This window comes from Malus sylvestris, chromosome 15 (genome assembly GCF_916048215.2).
Source record: "Malus sylvestris chromosome 15, drMalSylv7.2, whole genome shotgun sequence".
Classification (NCBI taxonomy): domain Eukaryota; kingdom Viridiplantae; phylum Streptophyta; class Magnoliopsida; order Rosales; family Rosaceae; genus Malus; species Malus sylvestris.
Genome location: NC_062274.1, coordinates 17,750,339 through 17,771,585, shown reverse-complemented (window position 1 = coordinate 17,771,585; position 21,247 = coordinate 17,750,339). Strand labels below are relative to the sequence as shown.

Here is a 21,247-nt window from a genome sequence, read left to right as displayed (position 1 = left end):
TAGATATTGAGGGACAAGCTCTAGATTTCGAGAGTAAATGTGAAATGCTTTTAGCCAACTGAGTTATCAGTTTTTGTTATTTTAGCCATATTTAAAAGGACGAACTTAGTAAAATCCGGGGTATATGTATACTAGCAGGATGTCTAGATTCTTATGTTGTCAAATTGTCAAATGATACCATTATTGACTGTGTATATATATATATTTTTTTTATTATTAGAGTATATCACTCTAATTCTCCTTAAAATAAGGAGACACTATATATGAAACTGGACTAATAAGTATACACTATTTATGAAACCAAATCAAGAATGATACACTATTTCTAAAACTAAACCAATATGTGGAAACTCTTTATGAAACTAGACCAAGAAAAAGACACAATTTATGAAAATAGACAAAGAAAGATATACTATTTATGAAACTGTACCCATAGTTTGAAATATCGATAATATCGACGAAATATCGAGGATATTTCGGTTTTTTCGAATCACAGATATTTCGGAACATATCCATGTACTATCGTACAAATATCGACAATATCACGTGCAAAATAAAACTTTCACAAACATATCACATGCAAAATAAAACTTTCCACTGGTTTACCATTAAGAGTTAATTAATTACATTGGGTGTTAATTCGTATCCTTAAGAAAATATTTAATTTTATTTTAAATTTTTATGTGATTTTTAGGTTTTAATGAGGCAATGGCATATTCGTAAATAAATGAAAGTTTAATTCTAAATAATTCTAACAGACCTAACGGAAGTCAGGGGAATGGCTGGAAAATAAAAATTTATTTTGCACGTGGGGTTTTATTGTAGGGCTGTTTTCTTTTACTTTTTATCCTTTTTATTAAAATTTAAGTCTTTTACATTAAAATTTAATTTAAGTCCTTTACATTAAAATTTAAGTTCTTTTTATTAAATAAAGTTAGTAGATGGTTTTTTATTAATAAAAAGTTTGAAGAAGCTCTTTTTATTAAAACTCCCTATAACTAAATATCATTCAAATGTTTTTTTTTTTTTTCCCTAACGAAAATCTGTACTTGCGTTAAACTATTGACATTTCATTTTCTTTTTACGACAGAATAGTAAAACGATAAGACTAATTAGCTAATAAATAGCATCCAATTAAAAAGACTCCACAAAAACTCACCCAGCCTCAGCAAACTCTCTATTTGATAGTGATATTTGTCAAGATGTCAACTAATTATGAAAAAACACGAAAACGCTTGGTACAGATCCAGTTTATGGTAATTTATCTAAAATTATATCCATCGCTGAACTTTAAAATTTAGATAACTTCAAGTCTGGATATATATTGGATATCAAAGTGTTTGATTTTTGATATTATTCTGACATTCTATCCGATGGAAACTTATTGTTATCCAAATATTCTTAAAATATCAGTAGTTTAGTTTTGATAAAACACATTTTGTCTAAGAATTTTTTTTCTTTACTCCAACGCTTATAAATAGAGGACATCTCCTCCTCATTCCCTCACACTGTTCTCTTGTTATTCTGACGATGGCTTTTTCCAACTCTTTTAGTTTTGCGTTTTGTTTCTGTTTTTCTGTGATCCTTTTAAGCTTTTATGCTAAAGCTACTGATGTTTCTCATGATGGGAGAGCCATCACAATCGATGGTAAAAGGCGACTGTTGCTTTCGGGTTCAATCCACTATCCTCGAAGCACACCACAAGTAATCTTACTCGTCGTCTTCAACTAGTACACTCTAACTTGGTGTTTTTCATGTTCTTTTTATAAACGAATTTATCATGTTGTACACAGATGTGGCCAGACTTGATTAAGAAGTCCAAGGAGGGTGGACTAGACACAATTGAGACTTATGTCTTCTGGAATGTGCATGAGCCAGTTCGTCGTCAGTATGATTTTACTGGGAATCTTGACCTTGTTAGATTTCTCAAAACAGTTCAAGATGAAGGACTTTATGCTGTTCTTCGAATTGGTCCATATGTTTGTGCCGAATGGAATTACGGGTACATTTTTTTGTCAACATATCATATAGCTTTACATAATATTTTGTACCAAACACAATTTAACTATTTGGATACAATTTAACTCTCTGGATGTAATAATCAGAGGACTTCCCGTTTGGCTGCACAACTTGCCTGGCTGTGAGATCCGAACCGCAAATGATGTCTACATGGTAATTAATCGCAGTGACTTTTAGTTTACGCAAAACTAATTTTGTTATACAAGTCGCAACACTTAAACATTCTGCAGAACGAGATGAAGAATTTTACAACTATGATGAAACATTTAAACATTCTTATCTTTTGCAGAATGAGATGAAGAATTTTACCACATTGATTGTTGATATGATGAAAAAAGAAAAGCTTTTTGCATCTCAAGGTGGCCCAATTATTATTGCTCAGGTAATATATATGCATATAATTCGATTTCATCATATTAGGTATCAAAATATAAATTTGTTGTGATAAATTGGCCGTAATTTTGTTAGATTGAAAATGAATACGGAAATGTGCAATCATACTATGGAGATGCTGGTAAAGCATATATGAACTGGTGTGCAAATTTTGCCCAATCTCTCGACATTGGAGTTCCATGGATTATGTGCCAACAAAGTGATGCTCCTCAACCAATGGTACAATATTCTTTTTTTCTTTCTTAATTTTTAGTGTTTATAATTGTTACTTATTTATATATCTTTGTTATCAGATGAACACATGCAATGGTTGGTACTGTGATTCATTTACTCCAAATAATGAGAACAGTCCCAAGATGTGGACCGAAAATTGGACTGGATGGTAAGTTCTGGAATTAATACTAATTGAATCAATTTTATGATATATTATTTTTGTTTTGTTACCTAATTTTCTAAATCTGAGGTCGCACTTGGTGTGATGGCAAGTGCCTTCGCCCATGAGAGGTAGGTCTCGGGTTCGAGACTTGGGAGCAGCCTCTCCATAAATGGGGGTAAGGCTAGCCGACATTCACCTCTCCCAGACCCTGCGTAAAGCGGGAGCCTTGTGCACTGGGTACGACCTAATTTTCTAAATCTATATAATGTTACTGTAGGTTTAAGAGTTGGGGAGGCAAAGATCCGCTTAGGACTGCTGAGGATCTTGCTTTCTCTGTTGCAAGATTTTTCCAGCTTGGAGGCACATTTCAGAACTACTACATGGTTGGCACATTAATTAATTAGATTAAATTGTATTTTGGTTCATTGTAATTTAATTCTTTCTAACATGATTTATGTTTTTTCTTTAAGTATCATGGTGGAACAAACTTTGGCCGAACAGCAGCTGCGTACGTCACTACTACTTATGATTACGATGCTCCTCTCGACGAATATGGTAAGCAAATACTCAAATTTAAGTTCTAAACATGGCCTTGTGTTTGGCTCTTTAACTTCTTAGTTCTTACTATTATCTCATTTTATAGGCAACTTGAACCAACCAAAATGGGGGCATTTGAAAGAACTCCATCAGATTTTGAAATCCATGGAGTATACTCTCACACATGGGAATGTTACAACCACAAATTTTGACAATTCTGTTTCAGTAAGATTATCCTTTTGAATTGATATAACTAATAAACCAAAGTTTTGTAGAATTTCAAATTGATAGGATCGATATGTGCATATATATTTTAGGCCACTGTGTATGCAACAAATGAGTCATCAAGCTGCTTTTTGGGCAATGCAAATAGCACCACTGATGCTACAATCACTTTTCAAGGGAATACATACACCATTCCTGCTTGGTCTGTTAGTATTCTTCCTGATTGCAAAACAGAAGGATATAACACTGCAAAGGTATGAACAATTAACTTTCACTGTGTGTGTAAACACATAGAGTCTGGTTTATTAAGTATTTCTGAACTTCTTTTACCTGGTTTAGGTCAACACACAAACAACAGTTAAGGTGAAGGTAGGGAACAAGGCTGAAGATGAACCCGAATCACTTGCTTGGTCGTGGAGGCCCGAGACCATTGATGACACCAGAGTCCTTGCAAAGGGAGAAATTACTGCAAATCAACTTTTGGATCAAAAGGTTGCTGGAGATGATGCTAGTGATTATCTTTGGTACATGACAAGGTACAGTGGATATTTTAATTTTAATTTTCCATTTGTCCTTTTCTTCTAATATATTTTGTATTTTGGTTTACTCATTTTATTTATCTTGGATTTTTGGCAGTGTTCATCTCAAGAAAGATGATCCAATTTGGAGTAAGAACATGACTCTAAGGGTCAATGGCACTGGTTTCATTCTTCATGCATATGTTAATGGAGAATATGTTGGTAAGACATACAAATATTGTTTCTTGATTAATCTTAAATATACTAATAAATTTGTTGTTTTATAGTTATTTATTTCCTTGTATATCCTTGGTGCAAATAGGTTCTCAATGGGCTCAATACAACGTCTACAACTATGTTTTTGAGAAGAGTGTCAAGTTGCATCCTGGAAAGAACATTATTTCATTGTTGAGTGCTACTGTTGGATTTCCGGTTAGTATTATTGGATTGTTAAAATTAATTACTTAATTGTCATTAATTATTTCATTTAATTTGAAACTTTGAATCATGATTTGAATGATAACCAGAATTACGGAGGTGGATTTGAAGAGATCAAAACTGGAATTTCTGGTCCAGTTGTACTGGTGGGACAAAATGGTGATGAGATTGTGATCAAGGATCTATCAGCACACAAATGGTCGTACAAGGTTGGACTTCATGGTTTGAAAAACAAGCTTTTTAGCACCGATTCTCGTTACGCTACTAAGTGGTCAACGGAAAACTTACCCATTAACCGGATGCTGACATGGTACAAGGTAATTAAACCTACTATGTACACATATATATTTAACTCATATATATCACTAATTAATAAACTGACAAAGTTAATAACAATTGTTGTTGTTTGATTTTGTTTAGGCAACTTTCAAAGCTCCTCTTGGAACTGATCCAGTTGTGGTGGACTTACAAGGTTTGGGAAAGGGTCACGCTTGGATCAATGGCCATAGTATTGGCCGGTATTGGCCGAGTTATTTGTCATATGATACTGATTGTAGTCTCGATGCTTGTGACTACCGTGGTACATATGACAACAACAAGTGTTCCTTCAATTGTGGCAATCCTACCCAAAGATGGTAAGAACTTTATAGTTTGCGCTTTCATGTTTATTTACTTGACAGTTTAATAACGATCACAGTTTTAATTGCTTTTAATTGTATTGAAGGTACCACGTTCCTCGATCATTTATGGAAGATGGAGAAAATGCAATTGTGTTGTTTGAGGAGTTTGGTGGCAATCCATCTCTTGTGAATTTCCAAACCATCCAAGTTGGAACCGTCTGTGCCCATGCATACGAGAAGCACACAGTGGAATTGGCATGCGAAGGTCGTCCCATTTCTGCAATCAAGTTCGCTAGCTTTGGTAATTCCCAAGGAACCTGTGGATCATTTGAGAAAGGCAGCTGTGATTCTGGACGTGCATTGTCGATCCTTAAAAAGGCAAGTCTTTTTTTCTGAACACTTTAATTTTCTGTGAACTTGAATTTTATGAACCCTAATTTTCTATTTATATTATATCTATGTAATTCCTATTTCTTTTCCCTAATGATTTTGTAGGAATGCGTGGGCAAGGAGAAGTGCTTGATCAATGTTTCTGAGAGCAAATTTGGCTTGACAAACTGCGGTGATGCCGTGAAGAGGCTGGCTGTGGAAGCTGTTTGCTAACAGAGTTTAGATTTTTCTTAATAATTTTGTGTTATGTGATCAGTTTAGTACTAGCTAGCTTGATGATCTAAGTAGCAAGGGTTAGATTAATTAGCTAGGGTTTCTATCAGTGTAGTGACTGTAGTCGGTGTTCGATCAAAGGCACTGCCGCTTTATTTTGCAAATATAAAATTTTTATTTCTTTTAATTTATATTCTTCATTTTCTTCTGTCTCAATTATATATATATTTTAGTAATTTAAATCTCAAAGCATGATAAACTCTGTTGTGCGTGCCTATATATTGTTGAAGGATGACATTTTTTAACTTTCAATAATAATCAATTTAAGTTATTTAACAATTGATTTCTGGTCCTTTAACAAAACTTGTTAATTTTCTCTCTTTTTATTTGAAAGAGACGATAGAAATTGCATTGATAGAGAGAACATCATTACAAAGCAAAGCCGGGGCAAAGAAAACCCAGCTACAAGCTAATACGGAGCAAATACGGGTGAATTTGTGGTTCATTTAGTTTTTTTAGATGGGTCTTGATTCCGGTTTCAAGTCAAATCTCCAATGAAGACTATCACGGATGAGACTGAGGTCGAATATGGTTCGATACCTGCGTTACCTACCAAGCCTACATATCTAGGTTCAAACACATTCTAAATCTAGAACATTTTCAATAACAAGTACAATTATACTGCATGTTACAAGTGAATTAGTAACGTCTAACATTTTTTTAACATGTCACATATCGTATTACAATCATAGAATAATATGTGATTTCATAATACTGTTTTGTCGGATAGTTGAATTTGGATAGAAGCATGCACGTACGGTGCAATTGGTGGGTTGCCCCTTCACTATCACTACTGCTGGATCCTTTGGATTTGGATTGAGATATTACAGAAGATGCATGACTTGATTAAAACGTGGGTGCATTTCCTGTTTCGAAATTTTATTCTGGAAATTAGAGTGTGGTATACATTGGGATAATGCCCTTTTTCAATGGTGGCTCATTCTTCTTCTAACATTAAACAATAGGATTGTAAGTAGTGAACTGACTTGAAGAACAACGTATTTTTCTTTTTATATATTGTGTTATGAGTTTGAATTCTCTTTCTTTTTTATTTAGTTTAATGTAGTAACACCGCTTTTAATAAAATAAAATTTGAATAGCATATGTAAGCTGAACTAGTTGGCTAACAACGGTCATTTTTTTAAACACAAGTTTCTTTATCGAGAGAGTTTAGTTTTGCTTTGTAGCATTATATGTGAATAAAATGCATAATTTTCCCAATGAAGAAATACAATAGCATTATATATGAATACTATATTTAGGCAGATCCAAAGTTGCATACACACTTTTCATGTCCTACAAATGCATTAAGATTACTTATCGCGCATGCTAATTCTTAAATTGTAGGAAGCTCTAAGAAAATAGGAAATTAATCTTGTTGATACACAAAATCAGTGAGGACGTTGGTACAACATAAAATGTTAAGTTTATGACATTCGCTAGATTGCTCCGGTAACTAGTGTGGATAAGTATGTAAATGGATAGAGACAGGGAAGCAAACACAAGATGTACGTGGTTCACCCAGATTGGCTACGTCCACGGAGTAGAGGAGTTCTCATTAATTGTGAAGGGTTTACACAAGTACATAGGTTGAAGCTCTCCTTTAGTGAGTACTAGTGAATGATTTAATACAAATGACATTAGGAAATATTGTGAGAGAATGATCTCTATTTATAGAAGAGAGTTTCTAGCTTTGTTCTGACATTGACACGTATCGTGTTGTGATTGGCTTCTGATGTTGATACGTGTTGCGCTATGATTGGCTTCTGATGTCGACACTTGTCGCACTGTGATTGGCCTCCTGGTTGGAGGGAAACTCTTCTAGGTCCTTGACGGTATAACTTTGATCGGTGCTCAGTAGTTTCGGGATTGGTCAAGTATGGTACAAACAAATCTGATACCCCAGTCCGATCAGGTCTTTGTATCTTATGCTTTCAACTATTTTAAAAACATTTCCAAACTAGCCCTAATAGTTTCTGTTGATGCACAAAATCAGTGAGGACTTTGGTACAACAAAAAGTGTTAAGTTTGTGACCTTCGCTAGATTGCTCCTGTCACTAGTGTGGATAAGTATGTAAATGGATAGGGATAGGGAAGCAAACACAAGATGTACGTGGTTCACCCAGATTGGCTACGTCCACGGAGTAGAGGAGTTCTCATTAATTGTGAAGGGTTTACACAAGTACATAAGTTCAAGCTCTCCTTTAGTGAGTACTAGTGAATGATTTAGTATAAATGACATTAGGAAATATTGCGGGAGAATGATCTCCTTTTATAGAAGAGAGTTTCTAGCTTTGTTTTGACATTGACACGTGTTGTGTTGTGATTGGCTTCTGATGTTGACACGTGTCGCACTATAATTGGCTTCTGATGTCGACACGTGTCGCATTGTGATTAGCCTTCTGGTTGGAGGGAAACTCTTCTGGGTCCTTGACGGTATAACGTTGACCGGTGCTCAGTAGTTTCGGGATTAGTCAAGTATGGTATAAACAGTTTCTATTTTCATAGTTTGATTGCTGAAACATTTTATTAGCTTGATTCCATTGCTTGTTCTATCATCGATCTCTTGGCAATGGAACAAGAGATCGATGATAGAACAAGCAATGGAATCAAGCTAATAAAATGTTGGGGGGTTTTGATACAGATGCCTAGGATTTAAAATTTTGAGATTAAACATTTATGCTTTTTAGAGTTTTGATTAAACATCTTCATATAATTTAGGTGCCACATGAATTAGAAGTAGCCTTTTTTATAATTTAAATTACCCAACCTGCCATTATATAAATATACCTTTTAATTCCTAGATAATACATCAAAACTCCTAAAATCTTGTAGATAAATATTGTAGAATTTAATTCCAATAAAAAGTCTTTCAAAATACCCATGAATGCGACTTGCCATTATATTTATACCTTTTAATTTTCTTAGATAATATCTCAAAACTCCTAAAATCTTGTAGATAAATATTGTAGTATTCAATTTTAATAAAAATTCTTTCAAATTACACATAAAACGTAGATTTCTTCTTGGTACATATTTGATACGTTACTTAATATATCTTCTTGGTACATATTTGGTATGTTTGTTTTCTTTTTTGTATGTATTTGTTATGTTTATATTTATTTTTAAAAAAAACATATTTGGTACATATATTTCCTCTTGATTAAACATATATTTCTCCTTGGTACATATTTGGTACATTACTTTATATATCTTCTTGGTACATATTTGGTACGTTCATATTTCTTTTTTGTATGTAATTGGTACATTTATATATTATTTTGGTATGTTTATATTTATTTAAAAAAACATAGTTGGTCCATTACTTTATATATCTTCTTAGTACGTATTCAATACGTTTAAATATATTATCTGAACATATCAGCCTCAAGCCTCCAAAAATAGAGAATACGTCTAATTATCTCATATGATATCAATATAAAATAGTGAAAACAACCACTAATTGAAATGGATGAGTCCATTCAAAATTAAAAAATGAGGATCACAAAATTCTAACGTGGGAGAAGAAACCATACAACTCAAACGTGGGAGAAGAAATTGGCTTCCTAAAAAAAGGCCACGTAAAACAATATATATGGAATTTAATAATTAACATTTTAAATTAAAAAAAAACACAATAATTACATGTAATCTAAATAAATATGTTTGTACCATACTTGACCAATCCCGAAACTACTGAGCACCGGTCAACGTTATACCGTCAAGGACCTAGAAGAGCTTCCCTTCAACCAGGAGGCCAATCACAATACGACACGTGTCGACATCAGAAGCCAATCACAGCTCGACACGTGTCAACATCAGAAGCCAATCACAACACGACACGTGTCGATGTTAGAACAAAACTAGAAACTCTCCTCTATAAATAGGGATCATTCTCCCACAATAATCTCTAATGTCATTTTGTACTAAACTATTCACTAGAACTCACAAAATGAGAGCTTGAACCTATGTATTTGTGTAAACCCTTCACAATTAATGAGAACTCCTCTACTCCGTGGACGTAGCCGATCTGGGTGAACCACGTACATCTTGTGTTTGCTTCCCTGTCCTTATTCATTTACGTATTTATCTTCACTAGTGATCGAAGCAACCAAGCGAAGGTCACAAACCTGACACTTTCTGTTGTACCAAAGTCCTCGCTGATTTTGTGCATCAACATTTGGCGCCGTCTGTGGGAAACGACACTTATTCCCACTCTCTTCAGCTTTGTCAAGCTGGTTTCCACCGCTCATACACTCTCTTTTGGCCAAGCATCTCTCTCCGATATGGGGAGCGAAAGAAGCCACAGCACACAGAATGACACCCCTGCTGGACCTAGTATGAAGCAACGAAAGCAGGAAGGAAATAGAGTTACTCTTCAAGCTAAAGTCGATGAGCTAGAGGTTCAGAACAACAAGATAGCGATGAAGAATGAAGTCCTCCAGGAACAATATGAAAAACTTTTCGAGATGCTTCACGAGGCTAGGCAGGCTCAAACACACAAGCTCGTCGCCCCTGTCGAGGTCAACAATCAACTGAATGCCCCTCAACACGGAGGGTCGCCGATATCCGACACGGACATCCCTGATAAAGATCGAGCTACACATCAATGTGATAATCAACATGAGACTTCTTTCAACCCAGCTGCTTCAACCCGAAGCAGGAGAAGTAGAGGAAAACACCTCCTCACAGAGGGTGTGGAAGGATCAAAAGCTGTCTATCGCGATTGTCGAGACTTCCTAAAGCAACGTCGAGAGAATCCCATCCACATAAGCTCGAAGATCAATGACCCAAGGGTTTCTGAAAGACTCGGTCTTCTTCCACGACCCAGGCCAACCGCCAATCTAGAGAAGGGGTAACAAGTCCCAGAAGAATATGAAGGTACTGGGGACTCGGAAACATTCCGACATACTCACTCTAGAAGTCAGTGTGGCGAGTCCAGAGAAAGATCACGCTATCTTGATCAAACTTTCCTACTTCCAAGAGGCGATGGGGACTTAAAGAAGAAAACTTCGGTGGTGCACGACTCCGCTCAGGACCCCCTTGTCCTGCAGCTCCTTGAGGAAGTAAACAAGCTGAAGGTTGAACGTCAAGCCGAGATACCTGACTGGAACCAACCCAGGCCTGGCCCTCTCACAAGAAGGATCCTCAACACTCCCCTCCAAGCGAAGACAAAGCAGAAGCTTGACTTACAGCTCTATACTGGAAGGGAAGACCCGATTGAACACCTTAACCTCTTTGAGTCCACCATGGTATACCGGGGACACACCGACGAAGAACGGTGCCTTCTCTTCCCCTCCACCCTCTCTGGCGGAGCTTTAAACTGGTATTGCCGTCTTCCACCTGAGACAGTAGACTCATTTGAAGAGTTGAGAAAGCTGTTTGTCTCTCAACACATCTTCCAGACCGATCGCTTGCATTCCGCAGATGACTTGTACACTATTCACCAGAAGCCGGACGAGTCATTACGAAAGTACGCTGGCCGCTTCAGCCATGAGTATTCTCGCTGCGCTGAGGCAGATGACAAGACCGCCTTCAAGGCTTTCACTGCAGGCTTACGTGACTGTTTCTTCAAGTACATGATCAATGCCAACACTTGGAAGACTTACTCTGAGGTGATGACACAAGCTTACAACCATGCCTTCGCCGAGGCAAGGACATATCAAGGGAAACCCCCTACAGTCACCCCTTATCAGCAAGTAGGGAGTGGAGGCCAGATCCAACCGAATGAAAAGACCTCAACCTTCCAAATGGTAGCAGCACACCCCCCTGCCTCATTTAATGCTTCGCCAAGTCAACAGACATATCAATCTCAGGGCAAAATGAAGGACTTCCATCCTCACCAATCTCATTTTAATAAAAAGAATAAGGGGCACTATCGCGATAACTCAGGATATCGTCACAATAATGCCCGCCCCCAGGCAGTCAACGCAGTGGGCCAATCACGTGTCAAGACAGGCCCTACCCCGAGGTATGAGACATACACCTCTTTGAATGCTACATATGCTGCCATCTACCCCAGTATAGCTCACCTGATACCAAAGCCAAAGCCAAGACAGCTAGATTACAAGTCCACGAAGAACACATGCATGTTTTGCTGCTACCACAAGTATAATGGCCATGATAGTGAGAAGTGCATTATCCTCCGTGACCATATTGAAGCTTTGGCACGTGAAGGAAAAATTGATCAGTTCCTCCTTCACCCTCCAAGGGATAACCGTAACCAACGCCAGGTGAATGTGATATATTCCATAAGCGGCGGCACACCCATGTCTGAATCTTCCAATAGGGCCATGAAAAGCAATGAACGAACTTTGAGACCTGGCCATCAAGTGTTTCACGTGGAAGACATCAGAGGAGGCAAGTATCAAAAGCCTAACTGGGATCCAATATGTTTCTACCCTGAGGAAGAAAGAGGTATCATCTATCCTCACAATGACCCGCTGATCGTGGAAGCTCACATAGCAAATTTTGATGTGAAACGAATCCTGATAGACACAGGTGCTTCAGTCAATATCATGTTTGTTGAAGCTTTCAAGGCACTTAATGTAGCTGAACACTTGCTCGATCGCTCGATTTCTCCTCTGATAAGCTTCTCTGGCGATATCGTGCAACCTTTAGGGAGTATACACTTACCCTTCACCATTGGTACAGGCCCCTACACAGCTACTATTACCACTAACTTCCTAGTGGTCAACTGCCTGACGGCATACAATGTCATCTTTGGGCGCACAGGCATCAATGATCTCAAGGCCATGGTATCCACACATATGTTGTTGATGAAGTTTCCAACCCCTTTCGGCAATGGGTACATCAGGGGAGATCAACTTAGTGCTCGATCATGTTACAACACTTCAGTCAAACAACAACACCTGTATGTCCCCAAGGAGACTCTCTTTATACATAACCAAGTCGTAAAGACCAGTCCAGATGAATCCAACTCGGGTCTTCAGGATGGCAACAGTCAACCCGACGACCCTCGAGATGACTCATTCACCCAGCAAGCACAACCAGCTGAAGAGTTAGAGAAGATCTCTATCTCCAAAGACCATCCAGACTGCATGGTGAATATTGGCACCACTTTGTCACCACCCCTTCGGTTGTCGCTGATCTCCTTTTTGCAAGAGAACGCCGAGGTCTTCGCTTGGTCATATAAAGATATGCCGGGCATCTCTCCCGATATCATCTGTCACCACTTGAGTATTGATCCCAAGACCAAACCAGTAAAACAGAAGCGAAGATCTTATGATGTTGAACGATACGAGGCGATGAAAGCAGAAGTTGAAAAACTCAAGGACATAGGCTTCGTCCGTGAAGTCAATTACCCAACATGGGTAGCAAATGTTGTCCTTGTTAAGAAAAATCCGACCAAGGAAAGTCTTCTGCTTCAAAAGGTCTTGTGGAGAATGTGTGTCGACTACACCGACCTAAACAAAGGATGCCCGAATGATAGTTTCCCCCTTCCTCTCATTGATAGACTTATAGACTCTACAGCAGGGTGTGAGCTCTTGAGCTTCATGGACGCTTATTCAGGATACAACCAAATCCTCATGAACCCCTCAGACCAAGAACACACGGCCTTCACTACTGACAGGGGACTATATTGCTATAAAGTCATGCCTTTCGGCCTAAAGAATGCAGGAGCAACTTATCAGAGACTGGTCAATTCAATGTTCGCCGAACAAATTGGGAAGAGCATGGAAGTTTACGTTGATGATATGCTAGTCAAAAGTAAACATGCTGACCAACACATCACCAACCTATCTGAAACTTTCACCATTCTAAAGAGGTATCGAATGAGGTTGAACCCCAACAAATGTGCCTTCGGCGTGGGCTCTGGCAAATTCTTAGGCTTCATGATTAGCCAACGAGGCATTGAAGCTAACCCTGAAAAGATCAAAGCAATCCTCGACATGAAAGAGCCAATAACTTCAAAAGACATCCAAAGCCTTACTGGCAAGGTGGCAGCCTTAACCAGATTCATCTCTAAGGCCACAGACAGATGTGCTCCTTTCTTCAAAGCACTCAAGGGAAATAAGAAGTACATTACATGGACGGAGGAATGTGCCAAGGCATTCAAGAACCTCAAAGAGTACATGAGTAAAGCCCCTCTACTCTCCAAACCAGAAGTTGGTGACACTCTCATCATCTATCTATCGGTTTCGGCTTCAGCAGTCAGTTCTGTTCTTATTCGAATGGACAGTGGTGTCGAACGGCCCGTCTACTACGCTAGCAAAGCCCTACAAGATGCGGAGACACGATACTCCAACATTGAGAAATTAGCTCTAGCATTGGTCATGTCTGCTCGGAAACTTCGCCCTTATTTCCAAGCACACGCCATCATCGTGCTTACCAATCACCCTCTTCGACAGATACTCCAGAGTCCTGACACGTCTGGACGAATGATCAAATGGGCGATAGCATTGGGTGAGTTTGACATCTCCTACCAACCAAAACCAGCCGAAAAAGGTCAAGCAGTAGCAGATTTCATCGCCGACTTCACATATCCTGTTGACATTGCTTCTACACCTGAAGCAGTAGCTTCATTACCATCGGAAGCTCAGAAAGTAGAATCAACGACCCCATCATGGAGTCTGTATGTTGATGGCTCATCCAACCAACAGGGCTGCGGAGCAGGATTAGTCCTCACTACCCCCGACAAAGTGGCGATGGAATACGCTCTTCGTTTCAAATTCAAGGCATCGAACAACGAGGCCGAATACGAAGCCCTTCTAGCAGGCTTACGTTTGGCCAAACACCTTGGGGTTAAACGAATTGATATCTTCAGTGACTCCCAATTAGTGGTCAACCAAGTCACAAACAACTTTGATGCTAAGGATAACTCCATGGCAGCATATCTTGCGCAAACGCGACTTTTGCTCAAGCACTTCCACTACCAGATCACCCAAGTTCCTCGAGCGGCAAACAGTCATGCAGACGCTTTGGCTCGCCTCGCCTCGGCAGTGGAAGACAAGATTGGGAGAAAAATTCATGTCGAATTGTTGGCAGAACCAAGCACCATGGTCGCGGAGGTGTGCAATTTACAACAAGAAGATAGTTGGATCACCCCAATTTATAAATTCCTTGCTCATGGCACCCTTCCAATTGACAAAGTCCAAGCTAAACAGATTCGATACAAGTCTGCCCGCTACCTGATCATTAATGACCAACTCTACAAGCGCGGTTTCACCCTGCCATACCTAAGATGCCTTACACCTGCGGATGTGGAAATTGTCCTTCGAGAAATACATGAAGGAGTCTGCGGAGATCATGCTGGGTCTCGATCCCTAGCACACAAGACTTTTCGCCAAGGATACTATTGGCCAACACTCCACCAAGATGCCATCAGAATATCTCGCTCATGTGATAAGTGTCAACGCTACGCAACTATCCCTCACTCCCCTCCCGAGCCGCTCACTCCTATGATCAGCCCTTGGCCCTTGGCCCAATGGGGACTTGATTTGATCGGCCCAATGCCTGCAGGGAAAGGCAAGGTCCGCTATGCAATCGTTGCAGTTGACTACTTCACAAAGTGGGCTGAGGTAGAACCCTTGGCAACCATTACTGAGGGAAAAATAGAAGACTTCGTATGGAAGAACATCCTCTGCAGATTCGGCATTCCCAATGCGATAGTCACGGACAATGGGCGGCAGTTCGACAACAAAAAGTTCAAGATGTTCTGCTCTAAGTTCAACATCAACTTATGTTTTGCCTCTCCAGCCCATCCCCAGTCTAACGGACAAGTCGAGGCCGTTAACAAAATAATCAAGCGCACTCTGAAAACTAGCTTGGACAAAGCTAAAGGTTGTTGGCCAGAATTCGTACCCCAAGTCCTTTGGTCATACCGCACTTCATATCGGACTTCCACAGGAGAAACTCCATTCTCACTTGCTTTTGGTACAGAAGCAGTTGTCCCAGTTGAGCTTGAGCAAGCAACATACCGAATCCAGAACTACATACAGAGTGAGAACGACAAGCAACTCACCCTCAACCTGGATCTAGTCGAGGAACACAGAAATCAGGCTCACCTGAGGAATGTCGCCTACAAGCAGCGCATCTCCAACTACTACGACTCAAGGGTCAAACCTCGCTCTTTCAAAGTGGGAGACTGGGTACTGAAGAAAAGATTACTCTGTGATAGAGTCCCGAGTGAAGGAACACTCAGTCCTAATTGGGACGGACCGTTCGAGGTCGTCGGCATCAGCCGCCCTGGCTCCTACAAGCTCAGAAACTCCGACGGCAAGACCCTTGGCCATCCATGGAATGCTGACCACTTGAAGTACTATTACAAATAGACTCACATTGTACAAGTGTTAAGCTACAGCTGTTCGGCATCCTATGTAACAAAGACCATTTGGTATGAATTCAATAAAGAGGTGATTTAGCCAACTCGGCCATAAACTCTTTTCCATTCTGAGCAATGAAACACTCAAGTGTTGAAGCTTCAACGCAAATGTTTCCAATACAAAACAAAATCTAAGTATGTGTCAACAAGACTATACAAAGGATCTACATCATACATTCCAACACATTCATACATAAACATCATACATTCCAACACATTCATACATAAACATCATCATTCCAATACATTCATACATAAACATCATACATTCCAACACATTCATGCATAAACATCATACATTCCAACACATCCATACATAAGCCAACTGTGCTTCGAAAGGGTTCAACACACTTTGTGTCATTCGACATTTGCCACAATGTGCCTCGACACCTTGCCCTTATTCTCACCAACTAGGTGATGAAGGAATTCACCTTCGTACCACCAACTAGGTGATGAAATGTACAACCCGTACTCTAATATTATTTGGAAACTTGCCACCCTTATCACCAATCAGGTGAAGAAGGAACTCATCTTCATGCCACCAACCAGGTGATGAAATGTACAACGCGTACTTTCCTTCATGCCACCAACCAGGTGATGAAATGTACAACGCGTACTCTCCTTCATGTCACCAACCAGGTGATGAAATGTGATGAAAGGTGATTAAGGAATTCACATTCGTACCACCAACCAAGTGATGAAAGCAACCTACCATTCATTCCATTAACCAGAAGACGAGTGGTACAACTTGTACATGTGAACTCCTAGCATTCACAAATAATCAAAAACCATCAAGCTTTACAACTCAACTAGGGGAGCACTTATGCCCAACAAGAGCTATAGTCATCAACAAAGTCTTATTGCAAGCCAACAATGGCTTTAATGCATGGTATACGAAGATCAAGCTCTTCAGCCCTCTTGCATCTGCTTCAGACATTTCTCCTCTGTAACAATGCAAACACTACAACTCATAGAAAGCTTCAAACGCTCTTGATCAAGACTGTTCGAAGCAAATTCAATTTATATGGTTCATCCAAACCTTCGACTACTACAAGAGGTGGCTTGCATCACAATCTCTCGCTTAACAGTATGGAAGAAAAATTTGTATACGTTGTCTCTCCCACATTTTCAAATTTCTAGTTTTCCCAAAAAAAAAAAACAAAAAAAAAAAAAAAAAAAAAAGAAGAGGAAATTGGAAATTGGGAAATTCAACAAAGCTTCATCAATGGAACACAACTACAAATCTCAAAAGCTTCGCACTATGTTCATCAAGATAGTGCGAAGCACAATCAATTTATGGTGCCAACAAAAGCTTCATCAATGGAGGACAAGTATCAATCTCCAAAGCTTCGCACTATGTTCATCAAGATAGTGCGAAGCACAATCAATTTATGGTGCCAACAAAAGCTTCATCAATGGAGGACAAGTATCAATCTCCAAAGCTTCGCACTATGTTCATCAAGATAGTGCGAAGCACAATCAATTTATGGTGCCAACAAAAGCTTCATCAATGGAGGACAAGTATCAATCTCCAAAGCTTCGCACTATGTTCATCAAGATAGTGCGAAGCATAATCAATTTATGGTGCCAACAAAAGCTTCATCAATGGAGGACAAATATCAATCTCAAAAGCTTCGCACTATGTTCATCAAGATAGTGCGAAGCACAATCAATTTATGGTGTCAACATCAAAGCTTCACCTATAAAGCTTCAACACCAAAGCTTCACCTATAAAGCTTCACCTATAAAGCTTCAACCCCAAAGCTTCACCTATAAAGCTTCAACACCAAAGCTTCACCTATAAAGCTTCACCACCAAAGCTTCACCTATAAAGCTTCAACCCCAAAGCTTCACCTATAAAGCTTCAACACCAAAGCTTCACCTATAAAGCTTCACATATCAAGCTTCAACCCCAATGCTTCACCTACAATACCAAATTTCAACACCAAAACACATAAAAGCTTCACACACTCTTCATCAAGATAGTGCGAAGCTAATTCCAGTGGAGCTGAATTTTGGACATCTTATAGTTCTTGAGCAGATGAACAACTTTCACGAAGGAAATCTTTCTATTTGAGCGACGAAAGTTAGAGTGTTGAAGCTCCAAATATGACGGTCAGATTTCTGCAAGCTTCAAAGCTGCTGCGGTGTTTCGAAGATCTGGAAATATTCAACCGTTAGTTTGTTCTGAATTTTTGATATGTTATGGAAGAGATGATGAGGAACAACTTCGATGAAGAAAGTATGTTGATCTGAACAAGAGAAAATGGAGTTTCGAAGCTCACAACAAGTCTGACGGGTTAACAGAAAATTGATGAACAGTTACTCATCATACTTGAATTTCTGAAGTTGTACTACTCCGATGGATCTCAAATTTGGATATGTTGTAGTTCACAAGATAAGGAACAACTTTCATGAAGACGACTTTGCAATCTGAGCTATAGAGAATGGTGTTATCGTGCATCCACTCAGGCTGATTAGTGGAAACGAAAAGCACTTCCACCAAAGAAAAGATGAAAAAGAGAGAAAAGCTACTAATTGCACTTGATCTTGTCTAGTCAATAGCATGCAGCATCAAACACACAAAAGTTGGAAATATTTTTAGATAAAGCATATACGAATGTGTGACATCGAAACAAGGATTCGTTACTTTGACAAATTAGTAACAAGCGAGACACCTCATTCAGCAACTCTCTTCGCCTGAAGACTTGGGGGACTCCCACCATATGCTACTGCACCTTGATACTCGACAGTCTCACAACCACTCAGTGACTTGGATTTTTCAAGTCTCCAACCGAGAAGTTTTCCTCACTCGGGAAATTAAGGGAACACTACCTCAAACTACACGCTTCACTCACAAAGCTTCAACAATACAAGTTTCAACAAAAGAAAAAATTCAAAGAACTTTTTGAAGAAGGCTTTGGTGTATTTAACACAATATGTTGAAATGAAGCAAAGCTCATTTATTAATATTTTCGATAAAGCCACAAATATGTACATATACATGAGTCAAAATAAACAAACAAAAGGGAGCCTTCACAAAGGTTGCTTAGGGGAAGTCTCAGCAGTCGGTAGAGCCCCAGAAAGAGAAAGCACCGAAGGGTGGTTATCCGGAGCCTCAGTACTTGACAAAACCCCAGAAGGAGGAGGCATTGGAGGTTCATCATTTGAAGCTTCATTACCAGGTACAGCCCCAGAGGACGAAGGCAATAAATGCCTTTGGAACAAACCCACAAACCGCTGATGATCAAGTAAAACCTTACCATCAGATTCCTTCATCTGGTCAAGCTTCCTCTTCATGTTTATAGCATAGTCATGGGCGAGCCGGTGCAACTGTTTATTCTCATGCTTGAGCCCTCTAATCTCCTGTTTGAGATTCATCACTTCAGCAGCCAATGATTCAACTTGGCGGGTTCTAGCAAATAGTCGTTGGGCCATATTAGACACAGAACCTGCACACTGAACACTAAGAGCCAGAGAGTCCTTAACAGCCAACTCATCAGACCGTTTGGAAAGTAGTCTGTTATCTTTGGGAGTGAGAAGGTTCCTGGCCACCACTGCAGCGGTCATATCATTCTTCATCACAGAATCCCCAACGGTAAGAGGACCAGTAGGGGATATGAATGATGGGCGCCATATGTTGTCTGGAGAAGGCGTGGCTGTCTCTTCTCCAATGTTCAAGTCAAAACGACAGTCGGAGGGTCCAGACATTTTCAAATGTGTTGAAGAGGGAAAAGGTCAAACAAATCAAGATCTTAGAAGTGCAAGAAGGGAGCTTCTACTAGTAGAGATTCAAGTGTGCTGTGGAACTTAATGCCAGCCTCTATAAAAATCTGCACTCGACGGAGCTTCAGAAATCGAAGAGGCGTTTGCTTTCTCAAAAGCTGGGCTGCTCAGAGACCACGAGGGCTGATCTCAAAAATCGAAGAGGCGATTCCTTTCTCAAAAGCTGGGCTGCTCAGAGACCACGAGGGCCGATCTCAGAAATCGAAGAGGCACCTGCTTTTTCAGCCTCGTCAGCACCTGTCACATGCACACTCAGCTTTGCGGAAATTACGGGCAATCTGTCGAAGATTTCTGGTGAAGTAGAAAGCACGTGAATCTTGCTGTTCAATCACCACTCTCCACATGCACTATCAACTCCTCGGGTACCACATATAACTTTGTCAAAGATCTCTGACAAAGTTTAGGCACGAGAATTTCGAAGTTCCAGCTACCCTACTATTACCCACAAGGGTAAAGGAACAGCACCACTGCTTGACAACTGGAAAGTCCCTATGTGTGTCGACCTCCGTGTTTTGCGGCAAGACAGGTTGGCAAGAACGTCCAACCTTTACTCACATTCGAGAAAAGACTCCCAACATAATTACTTTCTCAAAAACCGAAGTAGCACCGCTTTCCGAATCTCGAGAGTCAGATCCTTGACAGGATTGCTTGTTCGAAAACCGAAGAGGCACAACTCTCAGAACTTCGAGAGCCAGATTTCCTTAGACAAAGCTTGTCTGTAATCTTCACACGTAACATCAGCTTTCCAGATACCACATACCACTTTTTCAAAGTGCTCTGACAAAGTTAAAACACGTGAAGCTGGCAGCTCCCACTACATTGCTGTGACCAAGAAGGGTAAAGGAATAGCATTACTACTTGTTATTGGGAAATCCCTATATACATCGACCTCCCTCCTCAACGGACAGGCAAACCTGCAAAAATGCTCAACCCTTTCTCGCATTCGAGAAGGCACCCTCAACATAACCTCTCGAAATACTCAGCTTTATTTCCCCCCGATAATACCTCAGCAAATAAGCCACACCAAGAACAAGAGTATCTCATATCATCAGGGTCGAAAGCAAGAGTATCCCATATCATGCTTTCTCCCTGTCTTTGTCTTTGTCCTTGTCCATACCTGCAGGACAAGGAGAAAGAGAGCAGTCAGTCGGAACCTGAAATCAAACCTCCAATCTGGAACTGACTGCCTGGAACCTTTGCCTGGTTGCTTACTTAGCATTGCTCTCGAGTACTCATCCTCAACTGCTGTCAAGGTCACGAATTCCACCGGCAAATACCTCATGACAGTTGATCAGATATTGGCTCTTTACACTGAAGCTGCCAAGCG

The 21,247-nt window shown here is 39.7% G+C and overlaps 1 protein-coding gene across 1 annotated transcript; it reads left to right on the top strand.

Moving 5' to 3' along the window:
* The first annotated feature begins 1,382 nt into the window (after positions 1-1,382).
* On the top strand, positions 1,383-5,983 carry LOC126605923 (beta-galactosidase 15-like). The gene is made up of 17 exons (XM_050273376.1): positions 1,383-1,704; positions 1,794-2,002; positions 2,106-2,172; positions 2,309-2,401; positions 2,488-2,631; positions 2,706-2,794; positions 3,066-3,171; positions 3,259-3,343; positions 3,432-3,550; positions 3,643-3,804; positions 3,890-4,086; positions 4,187-4,290; positions 4,391-4,500; positions 4,596-4,823; positions 4,927-5,141; positions 5,231-5,504; positions 5,622-5,983. The coding sequence occupies exons 1-17, from the start codon at positions 1,531-1,533 to the stop codon at positions 5,727-5,729; spliced, it is 2,484 nt and encodes an 827-aa protein (XP_050129333.1). The 5' UTR covers positions 1,383-1,530; the 3' UTR covers positions 5,730-5,983.
* Positions 5,984-21,247: the final 15,264 nt, after the last annotated feature.

Coding starts and splice junctions, on each gene's coding strand:
- LOC126605923 (XM_050273376.1), top strand. CDS start 1,531: ATGGCTTTTTCCAACTCTTTTAGTTTTGCGTTTTGTTTCTGTTTTTCT. Junction 1,705..1,793: donor ATCCTCGAAGCACACCACAA/GTAATCTTACTC, acceptor TGTTGTACACAG/ATGTGGCCAGACTTGATTAA. Junction 2,632..2,705: donor GTGATGCTCCTCAACCAATG/GTACAATATTCT, acceptor CTTTGTTATCAG/ATGAACACATGCAATGGTTG.